Source organism: Sinocyclocheilus grahami, unplaced genomic scaffold (assembly GCF_001515645.1).
Source record: "Sinocyclocheilus grahami isolate Dianchi unplaced genomic scaffold, SAMN03320097.WGS_v1.1 scaffold704.1, whole genome shotgun sequence".
In the NCBI taxonomy this organism is placed as follows: domain Eukaryota; kingdom Metazoa; phylum Chordata; class Actinopteri; order Cypriniformes; family Cyprinidae; genus Sinocyclocheilus; species Sinocyclocheilus grahami.
Genome location: NW_015505883.1, coordinates 231,183 through 251,366, shown reverse-complemented (window position 1 = coordinate 251,366; position 20,184 = coordinate 231,183). Strand labels below are relative to the sequence as shown.

General features: G+C 45.6%; 2 protein-coding genes across 2 annotated transcripts in view; one reads left to right on the top strand and one right to left on the bottom strand.

Annotated features, from left to right (window-relative positions):
- tmem63c (transmembrane protein 63C) overlaps positions 1–15,452 on the bottom strand; it is a 59,636-nt gene extending 44,184 nt beyond the window's left edge. Inside the window, exon 1 of the mRNA XM_016243889.1 lies at positions 15,401–15,452. The gene's annotated coding sequence lies outside the window, so the exon portion shown is untranslated. The remainder of the gene's footprint in view (positions 1–15,400) is intronic.
- Positions 15,453–16,430: 978 nt separating this feature from the next.
- On the top strand, positions 16,431–19,064 carry zdhhc22 (zinc finger DHHC-type palmitoyltransferase 22). Its single transcript, XM_016243902.1, has 3 exons — positions 16,431–16,508; positions 17,729–18,286; positions 18,368–19,064. The coding sequence occupies exons 2-3, from the start codon at positions 17,731–17,733 to the stop codon at positions 18,652–18,654; spliced, it is 843 nt and encodes a 280-aa protein (XP_016099388.1). The 5' UTR covers positions 16,431–16,508; positions 17,729–17,730; the 3' UTR covers positions 18,655–19,064.
- Positions 19,065–20,184: the final 1,120 nt, after the last annotated feature.

Sequence of the window (20,184 nt, the reverse complement as noted above, 5' to 3'; positions counted from 1 at the left end):
AAATATGCCACAAGCCTGGCGCCAGGCAAAAGTTATCGCCATCCCGAAACCCGGCAAGGACCCAAATCTCGCGGTTAGTTACCTCCCAATATCCATACTACCCGTGTGTTTCAAGATACTCGAACGCTTGATCCTTCACCAAATTAGCCCAGTCTTGGAGAAAACCATCACAGATGAGCAGGCAGGGTTCAGGCAAGGACATAGCCCCAGTGACCAATTCCTTGCCCTGACGATATACATTGAAAACGGATTCCAGAAAAATCTGAAAACTGGGACCGTCTTCCATGACCTAACTGCGGCTTATGACACGGTCTGGCATGCTGGTCTCCTGTTGAAACTATCCAAAGTTGTACCGCGTTGGGTAGTAGAGGCTATAGAACTCTTCCTCCATGAAAGACGTTTTCGAGTACACATGGTAGACAAAAATAGCTCTTGGAGAAGACAAGCAAATGGACTCCCGCATGGGTCTGTCCTGTCTCCAAGTCTCTTCAACATCTATATTAATGATCTTCCAGCAACACAGTCCCACAAATTCATCTATGCTGATAATATCTGCATTGGGATCCAACATCGGACATTTGACGAGGTTGAGTATGTACTGAACAAGGACATGGATCTGATGGTGGACTTCCTTAGTAGGTGGCGACTCCAACCCAGTGCAACGAAGACGGTATCTAGTATCTTCCATCTCCACAATGCACAAGCCGAACGGGAGCTCAATGTCTTCCTCAAGGGCCATCAGATTAAGCATGACATAAATCCGACGTACCTCGGTGTTACCCTGGACCGTTCATTAACATATCATGATCATTTGAAGAAGACAGCAGCTAAAATCAGCTCTTGAAATAATCTATTCAGTAAACTGGCCGGCACAAGCTGGGGTGCAAGGGCCCAGACACCAACGACCACTGCACTTGCTCTGTGTTATTCAACAGCAGAGTACTGTGCATCAGTCTGGTCAAGATCATCCCACACCAAGCTAGTAGACGTTTAGTTAAACACGTCTATGCGCACAATCACTGGAACTCTACGTTCTACTCCTCTTCCATGGCTGCCTGTTCTCAGCAACATACCACCACCACATCTCCGACGACAGGAGGCCACTGCCAAGCTACTGACTAAAGTCCAAGCAAATGACAAGTTGCCACTCAATACGGACATTACACTGCATCCAGCAGCCCGCCTGCCATCGAGAAAACCTGTCTGGCTGGACCTGCCGCCAGAGGATATGACAGCCAATTCGGCATGGAGCGATGAGTGGGCAGCAACTGATGTTGTGAACCACTCCCTCATAGCTGAGCCATCGGTCTGTCCTCCTGGCTTCGACCTTCCTCGTCGACACTGGTCAATGCTGAACCGGTTTCGGATGGGACAAGGTCGATGTGCAGTCAACCTTGTCTGGTGGGGCCGAGCCACTAATCCGAACTGCAGCTGTGGGGTACCTTAAACCATGCAGCGCATTGTCAACGAGTGTCCGCTGACTTATTTCAACGGCGGACTCGAGGCTCTACATCTGGCTGAACAAGACGCTGTTCTGTGGCTGGGCATGCAATGCAAATGCTAAGAATTAGATCTCACAATTATCTTCTTTTTTCTCAGAATTGTGTGACATAAACTCACAGTTGTGAGTTATAAAGTCCAATTCTGCAGAAAAAAAAGACTGACTGTTTTTTTACAATTGCGAAGACATCTTGGAACCGCCTCTCGGGCAGCTATTTTAGTCATCCAAGTACCAGCTCCTTTCTCTTTGAATGGGGAAACATCAAATCAAATCACCCAATGTGCATTTGCAGTCCTAAGCGCGCATCTCAGAATGCTGACTGTTTCTAGAGAAACCGGAGCTTCTAATGACATCTGCAGTGATGCGATGACTTTAGCAATTAATGATTTCATTCAGAAGGCGGGACTATTCCGCCATATTGCGTGCTGCACTTTCTCCCATTCATTTGTAATAGGAGTGCACCATCTTTGTATATCTAAAGTCTTTGACCAAACTCTGTAGGACATTGGCCTTCAAGGAGCAGGACTGGATACCACTGCCATAAGCTACAAACATAAATCCTATAAATCCAGGCGAAATAAGCATTTGGTACAAGGAGGGAAAAGATCTGCTTGGTTTCCATAATGGATTCATCAATGGTTTCAGAGCCATAATTTCTTTCATATTTATTTTTACAACTACAGCTTTAATAAGCAACCTTTGAGGTATGTTAACTGGCCCAGATGCTGGTCATTCATCTAAGTCAGATATACCAACCTCTGTCAGATACTGTCATGTTGCTACTATGAGGGAGCACGGAGCAAGGAACGAGGAGAACATCAACAATGAGACTTTATTAATTCAACACAAGGGAACCAGGAAAACACACGTTGCAGTGGAGGTAGACATATACAGACATTCACAATACCGGACGACCAAACTTAGAACAGGGCTCAATATAAATACACAGGACTAAAGGATGGGAAGAGGAGACACACCTGGAACTAATGAAACAATAAACATAATACCTCCAGGGCGGATCAGGCAGTTCAGGGTGCCATGGCGGAGCAGGCAGACTAGGAAGCCATGGCGGAGCAGGCAGTTCAGGAGGCCAAAACAGATCAGGGAACTCAAAAGGCCATGGTGGAGCAGACAGTTCAGAAGGCCATGGCGGAGCTGCGAACTCAGGACACCTTGGCCTCACCACTCGGCCCGGCCTCTATGGACGGACCCATACTACCCCCCCCCCAAAAAACAATCCTTGGGGAGAATATCGTCTTTAGAGGCCCTCCATAGGCCTAACTCGGGAACAGTGGCCCTTGACTTGGGGACTGGAGCCCTCCTTGGGCTCGAAATGGGAACTGGAGCCCTTTCTGTGCTAAACTCGGGGACTGGAGCCTTCTCTGGGCTAAACTTGGGGACTGAAGCTCTCTCTGGGCTAAATTCGGGGACTGGAGCCTTCCCTGGGCTAACCATGGGTATTGGAGCCTTCTCTAGGCTAAACTCGGGGACTGGAACATTCTCTGGGTTAAACTTGGGGACAGGTGCCCTCACTGGGCTAGATTCGGGGACTGGAACACTCTCTGGGCTAAACTCTGGGACTGGAACCCTCTCTGGGCTAAACTCAGGGACAGGAGCCCTCTCTGGGCTTGATACGGGGCCTGGAGCCCACATTGGAGCGAGCTCCGGGGCTGGAGCCCACACTGGAGCGAGCTCCGGGGCTGGAGCCAACACTGGAGCCGACACTGGAGCAAGCTCTGGAGCTTGAGCCGACCACCTTCTCCTCCTTAGATTCCCCTTTAGGTTCGGGGTGAAAGGCGTGGTCGGCGGGCTTGAGTGAGCCGTGGCCATCGGGCTTGAGAATGCTGCGGCTGGCGGACTTGACATCGGAGCGGCCGGTAGGCTTGACTGAGCCGCGGCCGGTGGGCTTGACTTAGAAGTGACCTGGCAGACTTGAGAATGCCGTAGCCGGCAGGCTTGACTTTGGAGCGGCCGGTGGGCTTGACTGTGGAACGGCCGGCGGAGGGGTTCCGGATCGGGATCGGAGGCTCTCCAGACACCGGATGACCGCCTCCTTCCAGTCGAGGTTGGTGGTGTCTGGGAGCTCTGTTGACTGATGTTAAGTGACCCTGAGCCGGAACAGCGTCACGAGGGTCTCCCCATCGAGGGAGCTGGCGACATCGCTCTTTCCTCCATGCTGGCGGGGAGAAACGAATAGGAAAACAAAAGACTTTCAAAACGAAAAACAAACACGGGGAGAAGGGGCGTCGCTTACTGTAACGGTCCGGTATTCTGTCACGTTGCCACTGTGAGGGAGCGAGGAACGAGGAGATGTGGAGCAGCCTACATCAACAAGGAGACTTTTTAAATTCAACACAAGGGAACCAGGAAAACACACGTAGCAGTGGCGGTAGACATATACAGACATTCACAATACCTGATGACCAAACTTAGATCAGGGCTCACTATAAATACACAGGACTAAAGGATGGGAAGATGAGACACACCTGGAACTAATGAAACAATAAACATAATTAGAACAGGAACAGGAAGGACCAAATAAGGGCATGGAAACACACGGGGAGCAAAACACACACAATACACGGAACAGAGTCTGACAGATAGACAGACCAAGGATGCCACTATTTCTTACTCGCACACACACGCACTCACTGTTGCACTGTGTGAAGGCCTCAGGTGCCAGCCTCAACCTTTTTGTGTATGTGTGTGGGAGTAAGAACGAGACAATATTACACCAAAAATAATATTAGAAACAAACCTGTATGTGGTCCTTATACAACAAATTTCGCAGATGATGACAAAGTACTGACAAACAAAGTCAGAAATGTCTACGTGCCAGCTGTTGGCTGTCATGATGCAAAAGGGAATCTATGGAAGACGAACAGCTCCATCTAACCATATTCAACCACTACCTATGTGAACTAGCTCAAGCTCCAGCCTCTGAGGCTCTTGGTGTACTGCAGGGGGATATATCAACTTTCAATCTCAGCCAAGTGCACCATCAAATATTCATGCCTGTGCTGCGTAGAGATGGCAAATACACATTTTACTGAGGATTATTTGTTGTGTGTTCTCAGGAATGTATTACAAGCTTTTGATCACTGAACCACTGGAGAGAAAGCAGCACTCTCGGAAAATGACTAAGCAGCATGTCTCCAAACTCTGAGAAAGCACATTATGAATTAAAATAAGGTTGTTAAAAGCCTCTCATGATGTAGTCACACCTGCAGGATAAATGAATGGTTTTGGCACAATTCCTAACGGCTGTTTTCGATGAGGTATTCATTTGTGAACATCTACTCACATGTGCCTCTTCCCTTACATTGTATTAATGAGGTAAATATGCTTATGATTCATATTTGTACCTGATCTGGAATGAAGTCCAGAATTGGAGACAGTAGTTCCATACTGTTTAGACCATTAGTAAGATGCTTAATCATGGTAGTAAATGCATTTACTAATTTAAAACACATTATAGATATTACTGAGCTATTTTACAGTTAGTTGATATATGATGTTTTATAGATTACTATTACAGTTTGCTCTAATTTTATTTTATAGCTTATAAGCATCAGTATATGGAATAGCGATCAAACTGTCCATTCTAAACTATACTAGTGCATTCTAGTCTAATTATACTAACTTGACAACCATCATAAACATATTACTGTTTAAATGTTATGTAAGCTTTATGGAGATAGCCGAAATGCATATTTCTGAGTTGGTTTTTCCAACCAATATAAAAAATGTCAGAAAAAGTAAAAGAATGGTGCATTTCCGCTACCTTAATGTTGTGTTTCTTGCACTTGGACAATTATATGATGTAATTTTTTTTTTGGTGACACCATTGGTGCTTTATTTCATGTTTTGCCATTGTACAGAATTATTTTCTAAATTATCATAACATTATTGTAATATATTACAGATATATTAAGAGTCATATGGGATTGGAAAGACATGAACGTAAATAAAAATGAAAATGTAAATTTTGGGGTGAACTATCCCTTTAGAAACTGATCCACTTGGACTACTCATCTTTCAGTCATGTCTGAATCGAAAAGAAATTGAAATGATGATCTATGAGTGAGATGTTTTAGTGAGCACTTGATTAAATTAAAGGTGCAACCAAATTCTATGTTTTGCTATGTTTGCAACCAAATTCATGCTATCTGCGCTGTTTACAAAGAATAAAAGCTTTTTAATATACTTTTTTACTGTTTTATAGCTGTTACATTGTATTTAAACAATGAAAAAAATGTTAAAAACATATTAACTTGATGAGATTTTAATGGACTTGGTTTAAATAAATTGTATGTTAATATGAACATTAAAAATATAGTATTTGTTGATAAAGTAGAAACCATACAAGCATCAAATGTATCTGGAACATGAAAATAAAACACAGTAAGGAGACTTTGAGAGATTCAACACATGCTTCTGTATATAAGAGCCTCTAAGTTCACCTTCAGGAACTCGAGCTGCGTCGGAAACGCTATGGGAACACCCCAGCGTGACCACGCTCTGAATCACATGTGTAATCAGTCCAATGGAAGGGCGAGACATCATAGGCGGGTGACGTAGTGACCAGGAAGCTATAAAAGCACATGAGGTGGAACCGGCGTCAGCTTTTCTGTCATTAAGCGAAAAATCAGTACATATAAGCTCAATATGGCAAAAAACTGCACTTGAGCGGCTTCCCCTGCGTACACTTTGCTCCCGGAAGGCTCTCTTCAAGGAGGGAGCCTTCGCCAGCGTTCCTCGCGGTGTTGGCCCTGCTTCCGCTGAGGTGGAGCGGCAGCTGCACTCGTGGGGTTCGCAGATGGATCTGGTGGAGGGAATGGAGACGGCCGAGTCTCTGTCTTCTTCCTCACCCACCAGATCCGCCCGTTCTCTGGGATCGGAAGCCCGTTCTGTGGTTTCTTCCCCCCGGGGAGCAGGCTCGGCGCTTCGCCTATCTTCCTTCGCCTATCTCCCCTTGATGTGGAGAGCGTTGAGGATTCGCCCCCTCAGTCACCCCAGTATGAGGAGTTGTTGGAGGTGGTTACTCGTGCGGTAGCTAAATTAAACATCGATTGGCCCATCGAGAAACAGGCTGAACCACAAAAGAGTAAACTAGATGAGCGGTTTCTGCGAACTAAGTCGCCACCTCGAGGTCGTGGGTGAAACCATTCTCGGCCTGCTTATTCATCCCCGCCTCTGATTATTACGGCAATGTAATTCCTGGGTGAACGTGGTTATAGATCGATGCCCCGGGTAGAACAGACGCTCATGAGCGATCTGTCTCCCGACGCGGCATCATCTTTAAAGGCTCCGGTCTTGCCCTCCAAGCTGCTGCAAACCACTTCAGCGCTGGTGGGCAAGGGGTACACAGCAGCAGGTCAGGCTGGTGCGTGTCTGCACACAATGGCTGTGTTGCAGACATACCAAGCCGATCTACTAAAAGAGCTAGATGAAGGCGAAGAAGTAAAAGCAGATCATATTTCAGAACTGAGGAGAACTGCTGATTTATCTCAGAGACATTTATGGTTGATCCTGTCTGATATGAAGGAGAATGAGAGGGTCTTCCTCATGGACGCCCTGCTTGTGCCTTCTGGTCTGTTCAGCGGCGCCGTCAATTCCGTCGTCGACAGATACCAGGAGGCTCATAAACAGGCGGCGGCCTTCCAGCGGTTTCTCCCTCACTGTTCTCTAGCTCTGGGGGCTGCTGGGCGGGAGCAGCCCCAACCATGTACCAGCTCCTCATACAGGGAGGTTCAAAAGTTGAGCGCTCCAAGTCGGGGGCTTCCAAGGCAAGGCCCGATCTGAGGGTCGTGCTTCAGTCGAGAAGCCCTCGACAAAGCGGTCCTGACAGTCATGGCTCAGGAGTGCTGAGGGTAGCCCCTACTGGGGAAGAGCGGGGTGCACCGCATTACACGGTGTCCGTCTCTCCTCAGAGCCCTTAGGAGATCAGTCTGCTAACCCTGCCAGAGTTCCAAGGCGCAGCAGTCTCCAGCGAGCACACATCTCAGTGCCTTCCGCACGGAAACGTAGCGGAGCTGAGATGCTCGCCACCCCTTCGGGGGTCTCTAGAGCAGTTCGTTCGGTCGACTCCTGCCGTTCCTCCGCCTCAGGGGACCGAGCTAGCAGCTTCAAGTACACCAGAGACCAGTCTCGAGAGGCTGGTTCCCTTAGTAGACTATTTAGCAGTGTGGAAACGACTGCCAAATGTGTCTCGTTGGGTCCTGCAGACTGTAGAAAAAGGCTATCGCATTCATTCCGCCGCCGCCATTCAACGGGGTCTTTCCCACATTGGTGGGTCCCGAGCAAGCTCTGATATTAGAACAGGAAGTAAACACCCTCTTGTGGAAGGAGGCCATCGAGGTGGTCCCTCCTCACGACAGGGTTCTACAGCCGCTAATTCATTCATTCAACGGTGGTTCGACATCGAGATGTTGTTCTCGCCCATATGAAAAAGTTGGGGTTGAGAATAAACGCCAAGAAAAGTGTACTTTCTCGATTACAGAGGACCACTTATCTGGGTGTGGTGTGGGATTCGACCACAATGCAGGCACGATTGTCCCCTGCTCGGATCGAGTTGATCCTCACTGCAGTCACGAGAGTCAGAGAAGGCCAGTCACTCACTGTCAAGCAGTTTCAGAAACTATTGGGTTTGATGGCAGCTGTGTCCAACGTGATACATTTTGGCCTGCTGTACATGAGACCCCTACAGTGGTGGCTCAAGACCAAAGGGTTCTCCCTGAGGAGGTCATGCGGCGATGCCTACGTGCCTTGGACATGTGGAGGAAACCTTGGTTCTTGTCTCAGGGCCCGGTGCTGGAAGGTCCTTGTCGCCGAGTAACTCTAGCGACAGATGCGTCCCTCACCAGCTGGGGTGCGGTCATGAGTGGCCACCCTGCCCGCGGTCTGTGGAGCGATCGCCATCTCACCTGGCACATCAACTGCCTGGAGATGCTGGCCGTATTTCGAGCTTTGGAGCACTTCCTCCCGGACCTAAGAGATCGCCATGTGCTGGTGCGCACCGACAACACAGCGGTGGTTTCTTATATCAACCACCAGGGAGGTCTGCGTCCGCGCCCCTTGTACAAGCTGGCTCACCAGATCCTTGTGTGTTCCCAGGGCAAAATCCTTTTATTGAGAGCAGTACATATTCCTGGGCATCTGAATATGGGAGCAGACATCCTGTCTAGGCAGGGGCAGAGGCCCGGGGAATGGAAGCTTCACCCCGAGGTGGTGAAGCAGATATGGAGAATTTTTGGCCAGGCTCAGGTGGACCTGTTTGCGACTCGAGAGACATCGCACTGTCCCCTCTGGTTCTCTCTGACTCATCCAGCTCCACTGGGGCTGGATGCCATGGTACAGACGTGGTCAAGGCTTCGTCTGTATGCCTTTCCCCACGATCGCTCTGCTCCCGGGAGTTCTGAAGAGAGTGCACCGGGAAGGGGTCCGTCTGCTGCTAGTAGCTCCATTCTGGCCTGGCCGAGTATAGTTCTCGGACCTGATTTCCTTTCTCGATAGCTCTCCATGGGAGATTCCCGTCAGGAGGGATCTCCTCTCAGAGGCGAAGGGTACGATTCTCCACCCCTGCCCGGAGCTGTGGAAGTTACGGGTGTGGCCTCTGAGGGGGCACTACTCGTAGCTTCCGGTCTCTCAACCGAGGTTGTTGAGACCATCCTCCAATCCAGAGCTCCCTCTACGAGGAAACTGTATGCCTTGAAGTGGAAACTTTTCACTTCTTGGTGCGGAGATCGCCAGCTGGACCCAGTTAACTGCCCGGTTGGTACAGTACTGGAGTTCCTGCAGGCTCGTCTCTCTGCAGGGTTGACCCACTCCACCCTGAAGGTCTACATGGCGGCCATTGCACCCTACCACGCCCCTCTCGGTGGCCAGTCAGTGGGCAGACACCCCCTAGTTACAAGGAGGGATCTCCTCTCACAGGCGAAGGGTACGATTCTCCACCCCTGCCCGGAGCTGTGGAAGTTACGGGTGTGGCCTCTGAGGGGGCACAACTCGTAGCTTCCGGTCTCTCAACCGAGGTTGTTGAGACCATCCTCCAATCCAGAGCTCCCTCTACGAGGAAACTGTATGCCTTGAAGTGGAAACTTTTCACTTCTTGGTGCGGAGATCGCCAGCTGGACCCAGTTAACTGCCCGGTTGGTACAGTACTGGAGTTCCTGCAGGCTCGTCTCTCTGCAGGGTTGACCCACTCCACCCTGAAGGTCTACATGGCGGCCATTGCACCCTACCACGCCCCTCTCGGTGGCCAGTCAGTGGGCAGACACCCCCTAGTTACACGTTTGGCCAAAGTGTTTCTCTACCCTCGTGCGGGGTATGTCCCTAAGGTTCCCTCTGTTACACCACAGCCTATCGTGCTACAGGCCTTTTGTCCTCCCCCCTTTAGGGAGCCTGACCAGCAAAAGCTTAACTGCACGTGTCCAGTGCAAGCAACTGCTACCAACTGCTTGTATGCTATGGTCCCCCTAATAGGGGTCTCCCTGCTACGAAGCAGACCCTCAGTCGGTGGATAGTTGATGCCATTACTATTGCCTACGAGTCCTCTGATCTCCCCTCGCCTTTGGGGTTCAAGGCTCATTCGACCCGAGGTATGGCGGCCTCCAAGGCCTTCTTAGCATGTGTGTCTATGCAAGACATTTGCAACGCAGCGGGATGATCCTCACCCCTCACATTTGTCAGATTCTATGACTTAGATATGCGAGCCACTCCTGGCTCTTCTATTCTCTCGTCTTAGCTGTGCTCTTCCACACTAGACAGGGATTTGCAAGTCTGGCGGCATAGGCATTCTCAGAGTTCCTGAAGGGGAACATCTCCAGGTTATGTATGTAACCATGGTTCCCCGAAGGGAACGAGACACTGCATCGGAAACGCTATGGGAACGCCCCCAGCGTGACCACGCTCTGAATCACATGTGTAATCAGTCCAATGGAAGGGCGAGACATCATAGGTGGGTGACGTAGCGACCAGGAAGCAATAAAAGCATGTGAGGTGGAACCGGCGTCAGCTTCTAGGAAATATGGCCCTGAGACGCAGCGTCTCGTTCCCTTCGGGGAACCATGGTTACATACATAACCTGGAGATGTTCCCCTTCAGGAACTCTGAGAATGCCTATGCCGCCAGACTTGCAAATCCCTGTCTAGTGTGGAAGAGCACAGCTAAGACGAGAGAATAGAAGAGCCAGGAGTGGCTCGCATATCTAAGTCATAGAATCTGACAAATGTGAGGGGTGAGGATCATCCCGCTGCGTTGCAAATGTCTTGCATAGACACACATGCTAAGAAGGCCTTGGAGGCCGCCATACCTCGGGTCGAATGAGCCTTGAACCCCAAAGGCGAGGGGAGATCAGAGGACTCGTAGGCAATAGTAATGGCATCAACTATCCACCGACTGAGGGTCTGCTTCGTAGCAGGGAGACCCCTATTAGGGGGACCATAGCATACAAGCAGTTGGTAGCAGTTGCTTGCACTGGACACGTGCAGTTAAGCTTTTGCTGGTCAGGCTCCCTAAAGGGGGGAGGACAAAAGGCCTGTAGCACGATAGGCTGTGGTGTAACAGAGGGAACCTTAGGGACATACCCCGCACGAGGGTAGAGAAACACTTTGGCCAAACGTGTAACTAGGGGGTGTCTGCCCACTGACTGGCCACCGAGAGGGGCGTGGTAGGGTGCAATGGCCGCCATGTAGACCTTCAGGGTGGAGTGGGTCAACCCTGCAGAGAGACGAGCCTGCAGGAACTCCAGTACTGTACCAACCGGGCAGTTAACTGGGTCCAGCTGGCGATCTCCGCACCAAGAAGTGAAAAGTTTCCACTTCAAGGCATACAGTTTCCTCGTAGAGGGAGCTCTGGATTGGAGGATGGTCTCAACAACCTCGGTTGAGAGACCGGAAGCTACGAGTAGTGCCCCCTCAGAGGCCACACCCGTAACTTCCACAGCTCCGGGCAGGGGTGGAGAATCGTACCCTTCGCCTCTGAGAGGAGATCCCTCCTGACGGGAATCTCCCATGGAGAGCTATCGAGAAAGGAAATCAGGTCCGAGAACTATACTCGGCCAGGCCAGAATGGAGCTACTAGCAGCAGACGGACCCCTTCCCGGTGCACTCTCTTCAGAACTCCCGGGAGCAGAGCGATCGTGGGGAAAGGCATACAGACGAAGCCTTGACCACGTCTGTACCATGGCATCCAGCCCCAGTGGAGCTGGATGAGTCAGAGAGAACCAGAGCTGTGGAAGTTACGGGTGTGGCCTCTGAGGGGGCACAACTCGTAGCTTCCGGTCTCTCAACCGAGGTTGTTGAGACCATCCTCCAATCCAGAGCTCCCTCTACGAGGAAACTGTATGCCTTGCAGTGGAAACTTTTCACTTCTTGGTGCGGAGATCGCCAGCTGGACCCAGTTAACTGCCCGGTTGGTACAGTACTGGAGTTCCTGCAGGCTCGTCTCTCTGCAGGGTTGACCCACTCCACCCTGAAGGTCTACATGGCGGCCATTGCACCCTACCACGCCCCTCTCGGTGGCCAGTCAGTGGGCAGACACCCCCTAGTTACACGTTTGGCCAAAGTGTTTCTCTACCCTCGTGCGGGGTATGTCCCTAAGGTTCCCTCTGTTACACCACAGCCTATCGTGCTACAGGCCTTTTGTCCTCCCCCCTTTAGGGAGCCTGACCAGCAAAAGCTTAACTGCACGTGTCCAGTGCAAGCAACTGCTACCAACTGCTTGTATGCTATGGTCCCCCTAATAGGGGTCTCCCTGCTACGAAGCAGACCCTCAGTCGGTGGATAGTTGATGCCATTACTATTGCCTACGAGTCCTCTGATCTCCCCTCGCCTTTGGGGTTCAAGGCTCATTCGACCCGAGGTATGGCGGCCTCCAAGGCCTTCTTAGCATGTGTGTCTATGCAAGACATTTGCAACGCAGCGGGATGATCCTCACCCCTCACATTTGTCAGATTCTATGACTTAGATATGCGAGCCACTCCTGGCTCTTCTATTCTCTCGTCTTAGCTGTGCTCTTCCACACTAGACAGGGATTTGCAAGTCTGGCGGCATAGGCATTCTCAGAGTTCCTGAAGGGGAACATCTCCAGGTTATGTATGTAACCATGGTTCCCCGAAGGGAACGAGACGCTGCGTCTCAGGGCCATATTTCCTAGAAGCTGACGCCGGTTCCACCTCACATGCTTTTATTGCTTCCTGGTCGCTACGTCACCCACCTATGATGTCTCGCCCTTCCATTGGACTGATTACACATGTGATTCAGAGTGTGGTCACACTGTGGGAGTGTTCCCATAGCGTTGCCGACGCAGCATCTCGTTCCCTTCGGGGAACCATGGTTACATACGTAACCTGGAGATGTTTTCTCTAAGTTTTCAGCCCTCTGATTCAACTGGCAAAACTAAAACCATTTCCAGCAAAGTGTCACTAACATTTCTACTTTAATAAGATTAGTAAGGATTAGCAGCCGAAAGAGACATCAGCCAAGAGCAGGTGTACGTTCTGATGATTTATTTATTATCCAATTATGAGCTTCAATCAACATTCTGTCACAAGTGCAGTGACATTTCAACTACTATTAATTGCTTTATATAGTCAGTTTGGTAATCATGCATCGCTGAATATCATTCAAAGATGCTCCATTTATATCTAAAGCAGATGGAAAATCTGACTAGCGACTAGAAAACTGGTGCCATAACTGTGTCTTATCCTTTATAGTCAGATGGACACTGGCCTTTGATGAATATCTCTCACTCGTTGGGAGAACCATTCATTTACAGATTACTTCCGAAAGCGCAACGAGCTTTGCAAATGCCACAGAACAAAAAAAAAGCATAACTGGTGATGAGGTTGTTATCTGTTTTAAAGGTAATCAATACTAGCATTGTTGTTTGCCGATGTGTGTTGTGTTTTGTATCCTGGTGTGCAGGTTTGTTTCCACCTTTTTCCTTATCTGCTTTTTTTATTGCTTCATTTTTTAAAATCTGGAATGGGATAGATGTCCTGTTGCTGTCGTGGCACAAAAAAACTGATAAAAGATCTGATTTGCACTGAAGACTGATTTTATTGCTGTGTCACACCTGGTTAGCAAATGGAATAAAGCTGTAAAACCATGTTAGCTGACTGGCTTAACCAGTAACAGCCTGCTGATTCATTAGCACTTCAGTCAAACAGCTTTCTCATCTTTGTTTTGCTGGTAACAAGCATGGTTCTGGTTTGTCCTGTTAGATTAGCAGATATTGTATCCAAGGATGCAGGTGGGTGGTGCAAGGCAAAGGAGACCTTGTAGTATTGAAGTTTACTAAGAAAAGCCAGTGTTAGCATACATTAGTCCACTCTGAACAGAGCACAAACTTCACTCTTCACCCCAGTAAACCCTAAAATTCTACAGTAGCAAACTCAAAAAAAGACAACAACGAAAAACAGAGTCCTTTCTAAATGGCAGCACAACAGAACATTAAGCATTTCCCCCTGCTCATATTGCTCAAAAACACATAAAATAACACTCAGCTGTCTATACTTTTATTCATCCCCTTTAGGCTCACACAAAGCATGCTGGGTACTGAAAAACCTCTTGATAACACAATGTTACAATATGTTATTATTCATCCATGAATTCTTTATGGTTGCGCGGTTGCAGCTGAAATGAACAAAAATGTCAATTTAAAAAAATCTAATAAAAAAATCAATAAATGGATGTAGAAGATGAAGACTATTTTTTAGAAACATTAAAGGATGTTGTGCATTTTAACATCATTTTCATAACAATTAACACACATCCTGATCCTCCCCAAATTTTCATTCTCGTTTGGATGGTTTATTGCATTTAGACATTTTATTGAGGTATTTTTAATTAATTACTTTTAATCACAGTTATTATTCTCAGTAGATTTTCATGACTCTAAAGCAGTGTTTTTGTTACTGTATCACTTTTTTTATTTATAGTGGTATAAATTAAAGGAGGTACACGACGATATTACCCTATATTTAAATCTAATACATTTCTGAGGGGTGAATTCTGGTTGATTTGGACACTTGCTAGACATTTCAATGGCGCAAAGTGTCCCACTCAACCTGAATTTACCTATATAAACCACTTTTAACTATATTAAAAATTAAATAAGTATTATATACAATAATCGTTATATAATACCATATAATATAATACAAAAAAATAGATTACAATCATTTAAAATATTACTAATGATTTTTTTATTAAAGTATTTTGCATAATGATTCTTTGGATTTTGTGTTGATATGACCAGAGTTTCCTCCTCTACCTGTTAAAGTAATGTTTGATTCTCAAAGGGATGATTAGAGACTACATTTCTAATTGTGAAAGTTATTACGATGATCTGCCTGAGCATCATCACAGCTTCTTGGCAACAGCGTGGAGAAATCTATCCGCCCCCATCCTCTGATTTGTAACGCGCACAGACATTAAACTCCCTGCTGTCAGCATGTGAGGACTAATACAGCCATTATCAGCAGCAGCAGCAGCAGAGCAACCATAACTTTAAGAAGATAATATTAGGATCTCACAATGAATGCACAACGTGCGCACTCCCCTGGCACAATAAAACAGCGGGGCTCCTGGAGATGTTGTATATGAGACGGCAAACAAACAAGCCAAGCCATTCTTATGCCATCAATATGCCCATAGTATTTCCAGTTCAGTTATTTAAGTATCACCCCTCCTCTGTGTTTAGCACCCAAGCATAGGTCTCTGCTGCAATAGCGTTTTAAACCCAATGTCTACAACTGTCAAAACGCCCACTTTTAAAAGCTTAAAGTTGAAGTTCATAATAAATCCCTGAGTTGTTTGTTGAATCGTTTCTTGTATGATATAACTGAGAATAGTTCATCAGAAGCGAGGTTAATATAACAATAATGCGGCTTACCTTTCAAACACCTCCTGTGGTTTATGTCCGGTTAGATGCTTCTGTCTGTCTGCATCAGCACCAGCGCACACGGGGAGCGCCCATCCGCTTAGGGACCGTGTGTAAAGTGACAAGCCATCAACAAACACGAAAACGAAAAATGTTTGACTCTATGTTTCTGATTATTACAGATACCAGATTGTTGGCATGACCCACATCATGGAATGCTAACTTTGTCTTAAGGCATGATTTTATATGTATAAATCGCTGCAAAAATAATTAAATAAACGTATAAAATAAGCGTTGATTTGCACAGCCATCTGCTGGTGAAAGTTGCAAGTGCGTGTCATCCGTCCATATTAATGAGTCAACGTGCACATTGTGTACAATATAGATATAAAATCACATAGCCACACACAACAATAATTTAACACACAAACATATCCATATAACAAGTGTAGATATATATAGGCTTGTCTGTTTTTCTTATTTCTAGAGGAGCTGGATGCTGTATCCACACCAACAGGCGGTGCTAAAGTACTGAGACACATCGCGAACAGATGCGCTCAGTATTAGGAAATTAAACCTGATTTGCTTTTTCTCAATGAATTATTTGTGGTTTATCTTCTAGCACCGTGAGCGAGGGATGCGCTTCTGTGCGGAGGATACTCTTCTGGTCTAGCCGGAGTCAGGTAATAACCCAGCAATGTCTTCATCCTCTTCAACAATAAGCCTCTGTTTCAAAACAGATATGGTGCTTTAGGCTTTATAGTTCCTTAATCTATTCATCACGAACCCTGCCTGCTGTTAGTTTTTATTATAATTTAAGTTTTGATACATATTAGACCTCTGCGGGGGTTTTTTAGGGTATATTTACTGAAATGCATCCATACGGTTCATCACATCTTTTCTCACTCCATTGTCTGAAAATATGATGCATTTTAGCGTCATTATTACTTATAAAAACATGCCATTTATATTTAAATCCTAAAGGATGCCAATTCTGTTCTGCTCTGTGTAACACTGATTTGCTTTTTCTCAATGAATTATTTGTGGTTTATCTTCTAGCACCGTGAGCGAGGGATGCGCTTCTGTGCGGAGGATACTCTTCTGGTCTAGCCGGAGTCAGGTAATAACCCAGCAATGTCTTCATCCTCTTCTACAATAAGCCTCTGTTTCAAAACAGATATGGTGCTTTAGGCTTTATAGTTCCTTAATCTATTCATCACGAACCCTGCCTGCTGTTAGTTTGTATTATAATTTAAGTTTTGATACATATTAGACCTCTGCGGGGGTTTTTTAGGGTATATTTACTGAAATGCATCCATACGGTTCATCACATCTTTTCTCACTCCATTGTCTGAAAATATGATGCATTTTAGCGTCATTATTACTTATAAAAACATGCCATTTATATTTAAATCCTAAAGGATGCCAATTCTGTTCTGCTCTGTGTAACAATGTGTGCAATTAAAAATGTTATATCTGAGCGATAGGGTTATGTGTCTGTTTCCTGATTGATGTATGTACAGTATGGACACACACAGGCCTATATACTGTATATATGTCTTCTATGTTAAAGGGGTCATATGATGCGATTTCAAGTTTTCCTTTCTGCATGTCAACATATTCTGTTACACCAAATACACAAAATAATGATCTTTAAAAAAGCATCATATTACCCCTTTAAAATACTTTTTCCGGTCACAGTTTAATGTGCAGAGACTTTTAAGATACATGAATGTATTCCTGGATATAAAAGTGTAAACACTGTGGCTTTCAACGTTGCTTATTTTTTGTTTAGTCCTACTTAGCAACATGGTCTCAACCAATGGCGTGAGTTGGGGGCGGGACTATCTGATTTGCTGACCAATGGAAGGCGGGGGTGTATTTAGGAAACATGTTTGAAACATGGATTATTTCTGAAATTTTGTCTGGCTCTCTACTGGAGCACAAATTTCACACCTCTCCTTATTTACTTATGAAATTTCAAAAATAATAATTATTTCCAAATTATTATTTTTCTCTGAAGACATGCAATTATGTGAGCACCATTCCAGTTAATTTCGTTTGAACTTGCTTGATACTTGTTGGCACAGTATAATTCTTTATTGACAGACAGTGAAAACTATCCATGTATTTTTTATTTTAAAAATATGTGTATTTAAAGCATCATAAAGTATAAATTAAGTTTACAGTATGCCAATGACTTTCTTTCATAATTTTCATTCAAGTAGTGTTATTTTTCATATGGATAAACTGCTAAAGCCAAGACGAAATGTATGATTTTATCATCTTCAGTTAAATACATTTTCTGAATTAAGACATTTTTTTATTAATCTAACACAGGCATGTTGTTCAGGATGGTAAAACTCAGACTACTCAATATGATTGCACCTGCATACTTCTACACTGCAACCGTGGTCACATTCGCCCTCCACTTCCTCCTCTTCATGCCCACTGTTTTCCGAAGTCCAGATGTGGAGCGAAATCCCACCATGCTGGTCCACATTGCCGTCTTTCTCTTCCTCATGGGGAACGCGCTGGGCAATTACACGATGACTATATGCTACCCATCTGAGAATGCCAACGAGACAGTTATTCCAGTCTGTTCACCCGACTGCCCGGACCGAATTGATGCCCACTACCTCCTGAATGGACGTCACTTCTGCAAAGTGTGCAAGAAAGTGATTCTAAAACGGGACCACCACTGCTTTTTCACAGGAAACTGTATTGGGAACAGGAACATGCGCTACTTTATTATGTTCAGCATCTATACATCCTGCTGTTGTCTGTATTCACTGGTAATTGGGGTGGCGTATCTTACGATAGAATACTCCATTTCCTTTGAGAACCCACTGACGTTCCTCACTCTTCTGCCACTCTCGACAGGTTACTTCTTCCTCGGTAAGTTTAAATCAGTCTTTCTTGAGGCTTTCCTGCTTCAAATATCCTGGATAAGAACATGCTTTCTTTTTCTTCCCTCAGGTTTGATTTCAGGTCTCCAGTTCTTTCTGGTTATAATGCTATACGTCTGGCTGGGTATCGGACTAGTGAGCGCCGGTTTCTGCTGTCAACAGCTTCTACTAGTAGCCCGAGGGCAAACCTGGTGTGAGCTGCAAAAAGGGTGGTTGTCAGAGGTTCGCGGGACCTGGCGTGCCAACCTCACTGATGTTTTCGGTTCCCGTTGGGCTCTGGGCCTTTTCCTGCCAGTTCAGACTGTTGAGACCGTACCTGGGAACTGGCAGGTCTACCATGATCACAAACATGACTGAAAAGCCAAGAACGTGCCTTATCAGTGTGTTTATCATAAGTTGGCCTGAGTGGAACTGTTATTAAATATGATAAGGGCTCCAGTTCACTCGAGTTGTATTAGCCCACACAACTGATCTACATTTTTAGTGGATTTCGGTCATCGCTGCGCAAATTAGGAGAGCGTTATGTCACAAAGGTGGGGTAAAACCCATATCTATGTCTGTCATCACTGTAAACTGAAACTCAATTTCAGCCTAGTTCAGGGCAGCAGTGATTCGCAGCGGTAACATCAGAGAAGGAGGCCAGGATTAAAGGATGGAAGGGTATTTACAAAACAACGCACACTAGTTAATCAGCACACTATTACACAAGTAGCCTGCTAAAATGTGGGTAACATTTAGGTTAGTTAGAATTTGAATTGGCCACATGCCACAGGAAGGTAAAATGTCATTTAAATTGAAATTTACTGAACTGCAATTAAAAAAAATCAACATAGGTAATGCATAAATAATAAATGAAATAAATAATTTTGGCTCGGTTTCTTTTAGTACTTTTATTTAACAAGAATGCATTAAATTGATCAAAAGTGACAGTAAAGACATTTAGAATGCAACAAAAGATTTCTACTTTAAATAACCGCTGTTCATTTAACCTTTATATTCATCATCCTAATGGTTTACACAAATATTAAGCATCACAACTATTTTCAACATTGGTAATATGAAGTTATTTTAAACTGTAATATTTTCATAATATGACTGTTTCTACAGTATTTTTGATGCTTAGTTGGAGACTTTGAATGGTAGTGTATGTCTTCACATACTTTGCATTTCTATTTAAACATTACAGCTATATGAACTTTTTGATACCACTTCCATTCAAGTTTCACATTTCTGAAATTTCAATTCATCCTGTTTGCTCCCTGTTCATTTAAACAAATTTCTGATACTAGACCAGGCTTTCATTTTCAATTCATTTATGAACAGCACACATGTAATTGATACCATCAAAACATTATTTTACTACACTTGATTGGAAGATCATTTTCTGTTACTTAAATGGCAGGTATTTTGTGGTTTAGGCCTGCAGAAAGCATTTTGAGTTTGGTGCTATAATAAAATTTATTTTTGCATTTCCACTGAAGGACAGATTAGCAAAATAAATGCTGATTTACAGCATGATCAAACCAAGAAGTAATTGTGTGCTTATTTTTTCTGTGCACTCCAACATGGTCAAAATAGTTAGTAATAAAGGAGGGTCACACTGCAATGAGTGATGTATGCGCGTGAGAGATCACTTCCGGCGCTTGCGTAAACTACGCCAGAGCGCGTACACACCTCACGCACCGGATGCCGTGCACGCACTCAAGGCAGTTGGACATACTGGTGTATTAGAGGTAAAAAATTATATACTGTTCGGTTTCTTGCACAAACCGATCGTTTTGTGTCTTAGGAGATCAATGTGTCGTTGCGAGCCGCAGGGTTTAATTTGGATTTGTCTGTGCATGTTTTTTTTACTCTCATAGATTTTGTTACCATTGCCATGCATTA